The sequence below is a fragment of the Anarrhichthys ocellatus genome, unplaced genomic scaffold, assembly GCF_004355925.1.
Source record: "Anarrhichthys ocellatus isolate YVR2014 unplaced genomic scaffold, GSC_Weel_1.0 scaffold9, whole genome shotgun sequence".
NCBI lineage: Eukaryota > Metazoa > Chordata > Actinopteri > Perciformes > Anarhichadidae > Anarrhichthys > Anarrhichthys ocellatus.
The window spans coordinates 6,111,327-6,124,002 of NW_022280039.1; the positions used below are offsets into that span (position 1 = coordinate 6,111,327).

The window sequence follows — 12,676 nt, forward strand, 5'->3', positions numbered from 1 at the left end:
CCCCCCCCCCCCCCCCCCCCCATCACGCTGGGAACATATTATCACTCATTGTTGCTCACACTATCTTCGTCTGAACTGCTGTCTGCTTCACACACACAAATAACTGCACACAAACACGCATTTAATACTGACTGGAAGATATTACAGATACAGCAGGTGGAAACAATAATGTGCGTATAGATACTGGCTTTTTATTATATGTACTCATGGATTACAGGCTCATGGATTTTTGAAGCCTGGTTGGCCGTCTGACCTTGTGCTTAGTTGGACAGCTTTTGACTCTGCTTCTCTTGTGTTCGGGTTTGCGGTAATTCCTCGGAACAGACTCCCGTTCCAAGCCTCTGTACTGTGACAGTATGCGGCCGGTGATTGCTTCTATTCTGGACCGGCTGAGAATGGACGGCTCGTGTGATGTAAGAGTCTATTTTGCTCCTGCGTTCCTGTGAACACTCAGCGGGGTAACACTGTCGCCCCTCAACCCTGGACTGGGTTCAGAAACACTTTCTGTTGGTCTGCTTCTTTGTTCTTATCAGTCTGTCTTGTTAAATTCACACGCATTCTCATAAAACAGAGACTAATCAAAGATGTGCATAACTTCCAGAGGTATAAAATACTGTAATGACTGATCAAGCTCATAGACTGGTAGCTCTCATTGTCATCAGGGTTGTATTTATAGTGTGGAGCGATGGGGGGGGGGGGGAGGAGTATGTTGGGGATTTCAGAGGGATATTTCATGAAGGCCTAATCGGTATAGGTATGAAGCTGTGCTCGGTGATGTGCCGGGCCATGCTGTGAGGGTGACAGGGCTTAACAAAAAGCTTTTTTTGGTGATGGGTTGGAATGACTCAGACACACTGGCATTGTCCGTTTACAGCCTGAAACCCTAGTCAGTAGTCTCCTCAGAGAACCCAACGACCCAGTAAAGAATTCATTGGTCTCCAGCGCAACCATGTTTGCAGGTCGAAATATTTTGCGTTCAGGAATTTGGTGTCTTTGCTCCAATGACACGAGGCATTACCAAGTCCGAGTTTGATGACCAACTATCAATTATTTCAGACGCGTTACTGGCGGACCTGGAATCTACTACGTCCCACATCTCAAAGCGACCTGTGTTCCTGGCTGAGGAGACCCCCTACTCCATCCCCACTGGAGGGCACTCCTACCAGGATGTGTCCGTCCCACCTCCAGTCCCTCCTCCGCCCTCAGCTGAGGCTCTGAACGGGTCCCTGATGGATCAGCCGGACTCCCACCACTCCTCTCAGCAGGTATGTTTCCGTAGTGTGATGATCATGCATAACTCGTGAACTAATGTTTCTCCGTGAAGCCATTCCGCAAACAGGTTCCTCTCTGATATCAAACTCATCGGAAAAGAAACATGAGAGGGGAAGTCAGTCTTGCACAGTTAACTGTGTCCAGATGAATGTCGAATCGAAAGCCAAGTGGAAACTCTGCTCATGTTTTCTCCATTTGTCTCACTGATGTGTCCTCTGCAGTCGTTAGGTTCAGCCCAGAAGAGCTCATGGTCCAGGGACAGTAGCAGCTCTCCGTTGTCTCACATTGAAGAGGACCACGTCTACAGGTATCCTGTCACACGCTTGAAATGTTGTGTGTATCATCGTCCTTTTCTTTCACCTGTAGTTGCTGTTAGCAGTTGTCCCTGTCTGTCTCCTCTTCAGTTTTCCAAACAAACAGAAATCGGTAGACTCGTCAACAGCAGCCATGACCTCTGCCATGGGCAGTAACCTGTCGGAGCTCGACAGACTGCTGCTGGAGCTCAACGCGGTGCAGCAGAGCTCCCCTTCATTCCCCACCACAGGTACGTGCAAAGTCCCCTCAGCTTTCTCGCTGCTGTTTGTGGTCAGCAAAATGAGCTGTACTGTTGTGTCTTGTCCACAGAGGAGGCAGCTCCACCTTTACCGTCCTGCAGCATTACCCACTACGAGAACGGCGGCTCCCCTGACATCATGGTGAGCCCCGCCCCTCAGGAGAAACCCAAGAGGAACGGAACGAGGCTGGAAGAGGCCCGGCCCACCGTGGAGAGCCTGCTGGACGAGCTGGAGGGCTCGGTGCCTTCACCCAGGTGCTTTATATCACACATGGAGGCAGGGCGGAAAGCACTAAATCAGTAGATACCTTGAGTTGACGTTTTAGGATCTGTATTGGCAGAGAAATAGCTGGAACAGTGCATCCCGTCATTAGAGCCCCAACACACCAAGCTTACAATAGGCCATTAGCTGAGAATGAACTACTACTCTCTCAATCAGAGCTCCCCAAAACGGACAACATTGCCATCTGAAAGGGCCAACTTATGTTCAAGATCATGTTAACGTTCAAATGGTAGTTTATAGACGAGAGTGTTTTGAACAGGCTGCTCTCGGTTATGTTGTGGAAATGCTTTGAACACGTCACATGGTAGCACATGCAGGTTGGATGACTTTACATAATGTTGCTTTCTTCTTTCTTTCTACTAGTTTTTAAAAAATTTTGTTGAATAATGTAAAATTGATTAGAATGCATGCTAGCTTGTTTTGCCTACATGTGCAGCTGTGTTCAGACTAAAGAGAGGAACTTATCAGTGTGTGACGCGATCTCTGTCTGGAAGGAATGGGAAGACTGTGCTGGGCCATTGTCCTTTGTCTCCATTTAGTTTCATATTCTAAAATGCTGAATATGGCAGTTTCGACTTCTTGTCGGCACAGAATAAGACTATTCAGGTTTACAGTGGCATCAACATGGTTGCAAGTTAGTTTTGTTTTGTCTTTCTGATGTTTTAGGATCAGGAACACAGAATGACAAACCTTACTTCCTCAGAACGTACATGAATGCCAGCAGTCAGCTAGCCTGTTAGCTGTTGTCTTTTACATTTTAATAGAGGATGTGAGGTAATTCTGACTTTTGTGGTAACTTAGACAATACATATTTTGGATTCTGCTGTTGGTAAGGCTTCAATGTTTGCATGTAATAACAAATCGTATTATAATTTGTATTTTCTAGCTCCTCTGCTCGCCACAGCGATTTAGACACACCCTCTCAGCAGCAAGCCAGAATTTCAGCTTCCTGTGCCACAAGAGAGCTCGACGAGCTGATGGCCTCTCTGTCTGACTTCAAGGTACAGAGCAGCATGAGTGACGACTGGAAAGGCTTCAACAAAAACACATTTCTGTTGATTTCTCTGTCCTCTTCCTCTTATCTTGCTTCTGCTTCTATGTCCTTCAGCCCAGTTCTTTGGGCTGTCTGCTGGACCCAGCAGGAGCGTCTTCCAGCTTTCCTCATCCTCCAGCCTCTTCCTCCATCACCCCAGTGGCTTCTCCTTTCCTTAGTCTGTCCCATACGTCTCCCTGTGCCTCTCCTCTGTTCTCTTTGCCTGCTGGTCTAGAGCTGCACATAGACGAGGATAGAGGAGACGGTGGTATGTCAATGCCCCATGCGAACCGTCTCTGTCCTCACAGTCCCATATCCTCACTTTCTGCAGCCAGTGACCTAGACCTGGACTCTGTCATAGATGTCTCTGCCACCATGCTGTCGTCCCAAACCAGGTCTCTGCTTGTCCTCTCTCAAGCCGCTTCCCTTAACTCCAACCTTATGAGAAATAGCCCGAGTCCTTCCAATACCACCACCACCACCACCCACTCGCTAACCTCCGTTAACACTGTCCTGGACCACAAGTCCTCCAAGTCCTCTAGTCCATCTGTAGAGCGGGTCTCGCCCTCAAATACTGTTGGTAAATTCCCCTGTGCTCCTGAGACTATGACCAAGGGATCTTCTTTTCATGACCTTGTTTTGAATTTCTCTACTCCTCCTTTTAAAAACCTCACCCCACCTCTCTCAGCTCCAACGACTCCTTCACCCGTCCCTGCTGCTGTCTGTATATCTCCTCATTCTGCGCATGTTTCCTCAAAAACATCCTCGCCATCTCCAGTCTCTTCCATGACGGTCCCCTCTCCACCAGCCTTCACTAGCACCAGCAGACAGCTGTTGGAGTCGGCCCCCGCAGCCCAGAGAGCCAGCCCCTTCGCTGTGCAGCAACCCCCCATGGGGGAGCCCTCCTTGGACGAGGAGCTGGACAAGCTGCTAGCCATGAGTTTTGCACAGAATCACTCCGAGGCACATGTGGAGGATCCACAGCTGAAGATGGAGGCACATTATTTAGGCAGAGGAATGCAGGAGATGCAGGAGGAGCTCATCCTGCCTCTGGACAGAAACAGCGTGCAGCCCGACACTTTCACCAGCGCCACCAACACCATCACAGACGACTCGGTGGACGGAGGGACTGATGGGAATGGAGATCTGGACTGGGCTGACGAGGAGCTGTCAATATCCTTCCACGATGGACTGGATGGCACCGTGACGCCTTACACCGAGAGGCCGTACACAGACGGCAGCATGACCCCGCTGACAGAGGCCAGCTGGATGGATGAGTCCATGACCCCGTCTTCATGCCCCGGGACCCCTGACGTTGCCCTGGACCTGCCCCTGCTGCAGACTCCCAGTATAGACCGAGTCTCTGCTTCCGGACATGTAATGCATCTCGCCTCTTGCTTGACACAACATGGACTTGTTTTGCTCACATTGTTCTGCTCCTGCTCCAGAGACTGATGCTTCCACACTAGCTAGCCTCTACTTAAACTAAACTAAAACATGATACCGAATATTTATCTGCTAGTTTGCTCACTAGTATAAGTTTCGCACTTTGTCATTTTAAGACAGATAAAACAGGGATTGTTTTGTTAGCATTCTCTCAAATCTTCTTTAGCACAATCAAGTAGGGCTGAAACAATAGGTCAACTAATTGATTAATCGATGAACGGCATGAAAGTTTTTCTGCTTTTCTGTATTTTATATTTTAAAGTGAATATCTTTTGAATGTAGACTATCGGTCACATAAAACACAGCAGGCTTTCAGCTGCTGGAATAGAAGCTGGCTTAGAAATAGAGATGCTCTTTGTAATCAAGAGAACTTGCTTTGATGCTGCACTTAGAAATAACTCACTGATTGGCAGTACCAGTACTGAGCATGGCACATGTAATCCTCCTGACCTGCTGCACCAGTTTTGTGTGAAGGACCCTAATGTCACCTGCGTTGTGAGCTTGGTGTGGTTGTTGAGAGACTAGGAAGGCTGTGAGAAAGATTCATGGGCACCTGACATAAGCATGCTGGAAGTGCATGGAGTGTGACTCCGAGCCCACTGACCACAGCATCCTGGCCTGTCGTGGATTTGTGACTCACCTGCTGCCTCAGCGCTCTGCTGTGACTGCTTCAGCTGGGTTGTGTTTGGTGTGGACGTATGATGAGATGCTCACCATTCCTTCTTAGATAAAATCAGTGATTAGGCGCACCAAGGAGACTCCTAACGTGCACCCCATGTTCCGAGATGGTCTTCTGCGCAGAAAGATGGGACCCGTCATTGTAAACAAGAACACTTCTCAGGACCGCCTCATAGAGGAGCTTCAGGGCAAGTTCGGGATCAGCCGCTCAGAGCGGCGACGTAAACAGTCCGATGATTGGCTGACCGAGGGCGTCGTCGTCACATGCAAACCCCAGCGTTTCCGTCCCGATGGGGCCGGCAGTGAGGTCGACAAGGTTGGCTTCAGTGTGCTCAACAGTTTTCCTCAAATATTGCTATTCCCAATAAATTCACCTTTTCGTTCTCTACACACTTTGCTCTCTGTGTTCCTTCCCTTCTCTCTGTTTTTCTCTGCTCTTTGTTCAGATCATAATTCCCCCAGAGTCGCCTGTCCCCGTGAGGAAGGTGCTCCCGCCTCTCTCTCCCCCCTCCCTTCGTCGCCCCCCTGTTATAGAGGAACCTAAGCGGCTACTCCCAGTACAGCACCCCCCTATTCCTACACCGCCACCTCTCCCTCCACCTCCGCAACCTCGCCACATCCAGGAACCAGTTCCCCCTGCACCTCGGCAGATTATAAAAGCCACACCACCACCACCACCACCACTACCACCAGCCCCAATTCAGGAAGCTCCTGCCCCCAAACCAGAGCCCCCTCCTCCTGTTCTTAAAGCCCCAAACCACCCTCCACCAGTGGAGCCAGTGACACCAATACCACCCAAAGTCCTGGTGTCAGTAGGCTGCCAAACAGAGTATGACCCAATCTTCCCTCCAATGCAGGCATGAACCCCTGTCTCTTATCCCTTCTTGGTTTTCACAGCTTCACATTTTTTTCCATCTTTGTAACGTAAAACGTCATTTTGTTAAACGTCTGTGTGTATCAGGCACATCTTTAACACATAACTATTTTGACAATTTAATCATTTCAGATTATGGCCCAAGGGAAGGGTGGCGTTCCTGGTGGGGCTCCGACACAGGTCAACAAGCTGGACAACATGCTGGGTAGCCTGCAGTCTGACCTCAACAAACTGGGTGTACAGACGGTAGCTAAAGGAGTGTGTGGAGCCTGTTGCAAGCCAATTGTGGGACAGGTGAGATGCTTTTTTTAAAAAGATAGAACGTCTGTAATATACAGTATATGTATTGTAATTTTAATCATTTAATTTGTACAATCCACTTTTCTGTTCGTCTAGGTGGTGACTGCAATGGGCCGCACGTGGCACCCTGAACACTTTGTGTGCACGCACTGTCAAGAGGAGATTGGCTCCAGGAACTTCTTTGAGCGAGAAGGACAACCGTACTGTGAGACCGATTACCACAACTTGTTCTCCCCGCGGTGCTACTACTGCAACGGGCCCATACTGGATGTAAGTCGCTGCTGTTTACGTATGTGGTCGTGTCTGTTGTAGAGTACAGTCAGCCACAACTCGTGTTCTCATGTCTGTTCAGAAAGTTGTGACGGCGCTGGATAGGACATGGCATCCCGAACACTTCTTCTGCGCTCAGTGTGGATCTTTCTTTGGGCCAGAAGGTATTGTGATTATATCTACAGTCCAGTCATAGTAGTACAAACAATAGTTTCTGTTTGCATTTCGGTTTTGTGATTTATTAAATCCTGTTTGTTATTTCTATGAAGGCTTTCATGAAAAGGATGGAAAAGCCTTTTGCAGGAAGGATTACTTTGACATGTTTGCACCAAAATGTGGCGGCTGTGCCAGAGCCATTTTGGAGAACTACATCTCAGCGCTGAACAGCCTTTGGCATCCTGAATGTTTTGTCTGCAGGGTCTGTATCTTGTCATTTCTGTCACTCTGGCGTTATTTCATGTACCAGAGTTCAGCTGGATATTGTTAAAGGAATGATAGCTCCAGAATAACGGCATCTTCCTCTGCTTCCTCTATTGTTTTTGTTCACAGGAGTGCTTCACCCCGTTTGTGAATGGAAGTTTCTTTGAGCACGATGGCCAGCCTTACTGTGAAGTGCACTACCACGAGCGCCGTGGCTCCCTCTGCTCCGGCTGTCAGAAGCCCATCACGGGACGCTGCATCACAGCCATGTCCAAGAAGTTCCACCCGGAGCACTTTGTCTGTGCCTTCTGCCTGAAACAGCTCAACAAAGGCACCTTTAAAGAACAAAACGACAAGCCTTACTGCCATGGCTGCTTCGTCAAGCTGTTCAGTTAGGGAGTTAGTGAGAGCAGCTCTGGATCAGGTCAGATCAGTGTCTAAAGCATCTTTAGCACAGGTAGGGTTGGGATGGGATTTATTGTGTTGGTATCAAAGAAGGCTGTCCGTTCTCTGATAGTGACATTGGAAGTGTGTATGGATTAAGTATGTGCATGTGGTTGAAGCAGCATACAGTCTCTGCTAAAATACTTGTAACTCGTCCTTCATCAACTTGGAGAAACGTCCCTATATTCAGACCGCCAGCTCTGCAATTTGCATTGAGGCTCTTATACAGGTGGTTTTGAGTTTTGGTCAGTAGGCCGGAGTGTGACGCAGATATACTCAAAAGGTGACATTACGAGGGTTTTCAACTCAACACTGATAATATACACGACTACGGTGTTTTTCTTAATCCCCTGAAATGTGTTGGATATGTTCAACAGGCAGAGAGCTGTCATTGTCTGTGTTTTTATCTTGTTAGATAGTGGTGAAATCTTACTGAACACTGTAGAAATTCATGAAACACTAGGCATGTGTGACATTGTTGCTCACTGGTTGAGCGTGTCATTTTAGAAACCATCAAAAAGAATCCAACACCTACAGCAGGGAGCAGGTGACTTGTTGTTTTTTAACGTTACAATGGAGGAGGGTAGAACACGTATCCCCCTCACATGGTGTAAAGTTGGAAAGAGCAGATGGATGTATCCATAATATCACTGTAGCATTGACTGACAATGGGCTGCCTCAGCATTCACAATTACTTTGTGTGTGTGAACAGTCTAGTGTCTTTACACTACGTGTCACAAAGATGAGTTTGAACTGAATCCATCTTACAGTTTCCAGAATCAGAGTGACAAACCACACCTATTTTTTAGCCAAAGGCAAACTATGCATGGATGAGTATTTTCACAGTGATTGTCAATGAGGAAGTTCAGTATGTAGTCGTCCACCAGTAGCTGCCGTATCTGCCAAATCATTCCTTGTATTTTCACAGAAGAAAAGAGAAAACGATCTGAAATCTGATTTTTGCAGTTGTCTCTTGAAGTGGAATCACGCAAAGATGTTGGGAGTATATTGTGCATCTCTTAAACTACCATTACTGTTTCTAGGTACATCCTGACTAGTTTTTTGTATATATCAAAAGCAGCTGCAATGTAAGCAAAATGCTGGCATGCTTATTAGCATGTACATGCGTTTGATAACCACTCATTCAAAGAAGGAGAGGGCTGGTGAGGAGGCATAGCAAAGATATTTTGATATTTTTGGTATCATTACTGTATTGAGAAGCTGATGAATGTTCACTTGTTTTTGAAAGAAGTTCACAAAACGAGAAAGTTGCCTGTGATGTTCCAATGACTCTGAAACCGGGAATTAACAGCTTTGTATTTCAGCATCGGGCGTCTGCCTGTGCCATTGTATCAGTACCATGTCTAATAACACTGGCAAAGTCAGCACAATACTCATAACAGGTCAATAGTCCGCAGTGATGTTTCATGTAGGAGTCCACTGAAAAATGATGGCTGTAAAAGTGAGAGGCCGGTGGTCAGTTGATGACTCGTGTCCCTCAGCATCTGAGTAGCATCTACTGTATGACCACACCTCCACGTGGGATCATGACATGCAGCATATATATATATATATATATATCGAGCCTTTTGTCTTTTTCAGGGAATTCTAGAGCCTTAAATCCTTTTTCACTCTACTTAAGATATCATGTAACGGTTGTCTTTTCGAATCAGTTGAGTAGAGTGTTATTTAACCAAAGCCATACCTTATTTGAGTTGTTTGTGTCTCTTCTTCTTTCTTTTCTTTTCACTCTGAATGTCAGTAGTAATGAACAGTGATATTCCTCTCATCTAGTCTGATTAAAGCAAATAAATTCAGTTTTGTTATTAAATAGTATACAAGGGCTTCATTTGTGACATGTTTTCACTCGATGCGTCAATTTTACACTCGCACTCAAGGAAACACCATCGAACACGAACATTAGTCCAGCTGTACAATGCAGTTGTTTGGTTAAATCTTTGCACTGTTGTTTAGTTAGTTAATTTAATATTCTATTTTATTGTATATATTGTGCATTTTTATATTTAACATTTTAAAATATTTTTTACTGTTTTTTTTTATTGCTTTACCTGTACCTATTAATGCTGCTGTAGCGAAAAAATGTCTACGCTATTAATAAAGTAACGATCTATACCTCCTTCCTCCTCAAAGATTAAAGAGGTAAGGAGGCTATTTTAAATGCATGAGCAATAGAGACTACTGCCCCAACATTCAAACTTAAAACAAAAACTTAATTCAGATAGTAAACCAGATGTTTTGACTGAAAAACAACAGACTCTATATAACTTTAGAGAGGCAGTACACGCCCCGCACCAGCTGGGGGCGCTAATGCAACGCTGTCGTTGGTCAACCGCCACAAAATGTAGAGAAGAAGAAGAAACAGGAGCCGTTCCGTCCTGTGATTGGACACAAGTATCACGTGGTTGATAGTCATACCAGGGAGAATGACATGTTTATTTTTGCTAACACTTCAGGTAAGTCGAGTTAAAGTCTGGCAAAGAATGTGTTACTGTATTCTTTTGTACAGTACGGTATGTCTATTTGTACAAGTTCAAGAAACGAAGGTCTTGCTAGCGTTGACTTTAGTTATAAGTGTACCAATCATTAAATACCGTTAAACAGCATTCATGTGTCCTTGTTTATCAGAGAATGAGCAATGCTATTATATATCTCTTAAATAGTATGAAAGGTTCATTCATGCGTAAAGTTTATCAAACATTTGATGAGCGTTTTGAGTTAAACTTAAAACGTCAGTATTAATCAGTATAAGTTATAAGATATGCATTAAGTATTTACATGTCGTATATTTCACCCTGATGGTACAGCAGGTAGTTTGGCCTACAGCCCTGAGGTGAGCACGAGAGGGATGGTTATTACCTCATCATCTTAAAGGTCATGCCAAATCCCTCAGGTGTCATTTTTAAATGTCAGCTGTGGATTTAATGTTTTTTTTTGACAAATTGGTGAACCTACAACATCCACATGTCTTTCAGGTATCTTAATGCAAAGTGGACTCAAACATCGGCCTCACCACAATGGCTTCCTACTTTGATGAACACAACTGTGAGCCCACCAACCCGGAGGAGCAGTATCGTCAGAACGCACTACTTGAGCTGGCCAGGTGAGGCTCAACACACTTCCCACACATTGTAAGGCTTCACATTGATTACTAGTGTACAGTAAGACCGTTGGTTTGTTCATAGGTCTTTGATGCAGGGCTTGGACTTATTCGACTCGGGGGCGTTCGACTTGTCCGACTGGGACCAGCGTCTCCCTCCTCCGGCTGCCAAAACGGCTGTTCAGACCCTCACTGTGGTCATCATTTCTCCAGAGCAAGCAGGTGACAGACATGACATCAGTCATGTTTAACTGATATTCAACAAATGCGGAGGTTTACAGAGGCAGAGATCATGCTTAGGTAGGGAGGGATTTAACTGTGTGTGTGTTTTTATATCTCACAGATAAAGGTCTCAAGTGTCCTGTGTGTTTGCTGGAGTTCGAGGCACAAGAGTCAGTTCGAGAAATGCCTTGCAAACATCTTTTCCACTCCGGATGTATACTGCCCTGGTTGGGCAAGGTAAAGCTGACACATGTATCATTCAGAATTCAATTCCACATCGGACATGTTCGGGAAAAACATACCTTTTTGAATCTTTTGCATGTTTTTAATTGTAGACCAACTCCTGTCCGCTGTGCCGCCTTGAATTAGCGACTGACAATTCAGAGTATGAGGAGTTTAAAAAAGACAAGGTGAGTGTGTAAATATGCTTTGGACGGTACAAATGAGCGTCATCTTCTAGCTGTGCTTCCTGTATAGCACCAGTCCCGAGCTGAGTGTTGTTTTCTGTCCTGTAGGAGAGAAGAAAACAGAGGGAGCACCGGCTGGAGGACCTACATGGATCCATGTACACATGACTCAACTGTGCTGTGGCACAGCGACTTTTTACAGAAATTTATGAGAAAAATGAATGTTTCAGGAAATGCATAATGCTGCATTCATGCCATTTCGTGCAGAACTTAATTTCAAGCATGCGATAGGGAAAAACTCTCATGTCAGCCTCATATCTGTAGTGATGAGTCAGGAATATAAATGACATCTTCACTATCTACCAATTGGCAAAAATAACTACAGAATTACAAGCTGTAAAGCCACCATCACTGAATAATATCCCACATTCAAAAACTATGTAACACCATTCTAAAAAAACAAAACAACGAATTTGGTTTGACTGCATTCGGGGTAATCATCGGCATGAATGCAGCATAAGCAACAGGATCATTGAACATGCTCATATTTCAGTTGGATAAATGTTCTTTTCTTTGTAGTTAGGATGAAAATATTTTATGACAAGTATGATGTTGACGGCGGCCCTGAAGCATTTCTGTTTTTATTCCTTTTTGATTTAAATCTATAACCTTTTAAACGTCTGTTCAGGTGTATTTGTCAAATTTATATGATTTATTTAAACACAGGAATATATTTTAATCACCGACTCTTTTCATTTTTTCCACAGAAATAATTTTTAAAGCGCACTTCAGTAATGCAATATGAATAGTATACACTTACATATATTCTGCATTTTATGTCAGGTACCCTGTCAGGTAAATGCCCCCACTGTCATACGGGCTGTCATTAGGTTTGTTTTCTTCAAGCCAAGGTACGAACTGAACAATCTCTTCTCGAGCCACAGAATATATACAACTACTTTCACTGGCTGAGTAGTACTTGCCTCATGCTGAGTAAACTGACCTTTTTGTGTAAAATTGTTTGGTTCCCCTTTAACTTGTCCCGTGATGTTTGAGGAGGCAACGCCTCTCTTCTGGCCGAGACAGAGGAACACTTAATAACACAACCAGTGTGATCTGGATTGTTTTTTTGATTCTCCTACATCACATGCAGATTTATACCACTTCTATACTACAACAATAATCTGGGGAAAACCCATGTTTGCTATTTGTGCATGTGGTAACACACAATGTAGAACTTGCAACCTTGCTGACTCAACTTAGGTAGGATTTTTAACCAGCAGTACATTATGCAAGTTAGCCATTCTTTGTCATATGCCAAAAGTTATTTATAATTGTGTTTAAAATGAATAGACT

At 45.0% G+C, this 12,676-nt stretch overlaps 2 protein-coding genes across 3 annotated transcripts in view; both read left to right on the top strand.

Moving 5' to 3' along the window:
• Positions 1-9,409, top strand: part of LOC116384594 (uncharacterized) — a 17,704-nt gene extending 8,295 nt beyond the window's left edge. The window contains exons 2-14 of the mRNA XM_031849407.1: positions 1,057-1,265; positions 1,494-1,579; positions 1,677-1,816; positions 1,897-2,080; positions 2,995-3,109; positions 3,217-4,518; positions 5,315-5,581; positions 5,712-6,122; positions 6,272-6,433; positions 6,536-6,709; positions 6,792-6,873; positions 6,979-7,127; positions 7,259-9,409. Coding sequence (XP_031705267.1) covers positions 1,057-1,265; positions 1,494-1,579; positions 1,677-1,816; positions 1,897-2,080; positions 2,995-3,109; positions 3,217-4,518; positions 5,315-5,581; positions 5,712-6,122; positions 6,272-6,433; positions 6,536-6,709; positions 6,792-6,873; positions 6,979-7,127; positions 7,259-7,525 — 3,548 coding nt within the window. The 3' untranslated portion in view covers positions 7,526-9,409. The remainder of the gene's footprint in view (positions 1-1,056; positions 1,266-1,493; positions 1,580-1,676; positions 1,817-1,896; positions 2,081-2,994; positions 3,110-3,216; positions 4,519-5,314; positions 5,582-5,711; positions 6,123-6,271; positions 6,434-6,535; positions 6,710-6,791; positions 6,874-6,978; positions 7,128-7,258) is intronic.
• A 541-nt stretch (positions 9,410-9,950) lies between these two features.
• Positions 9,951-12,670, top strand: rnf181 (ring finger protein 181). Of its 2 annotated transcripts, none has more exons than XM_031849592.1 (6): positions 9,951-10,047; positions 10,567-10,694; positions 10,777-10,913; positions 11,035-11,150; positions 11,249-11,323; positions 11,429-12,670. In XM_031849592.1, exons 2-6 carry the CDS (start codon positions 10,609-10,611, stop codon positions 11,486-11,488), a joined length of 474 nt encoding a protein of 157 aa, XP_031705452.1. In that variant the 5' UTR covers positions 9,951-10,047; positions 10,567-10,608; the 3' UTR covers positions 11,489-12,670. The 2 variants fall into 2 exon arrangements, with proteins under 2 accessions (XP_031705452.1, XP_031705453.1); XM_031849593.1 differs by lacking the exon at positions 9,951-10,047 and adding an exon at positions 10,062-10,465.
• Positions 12,671-12,676: the final 6 nt, after the last annotated feature.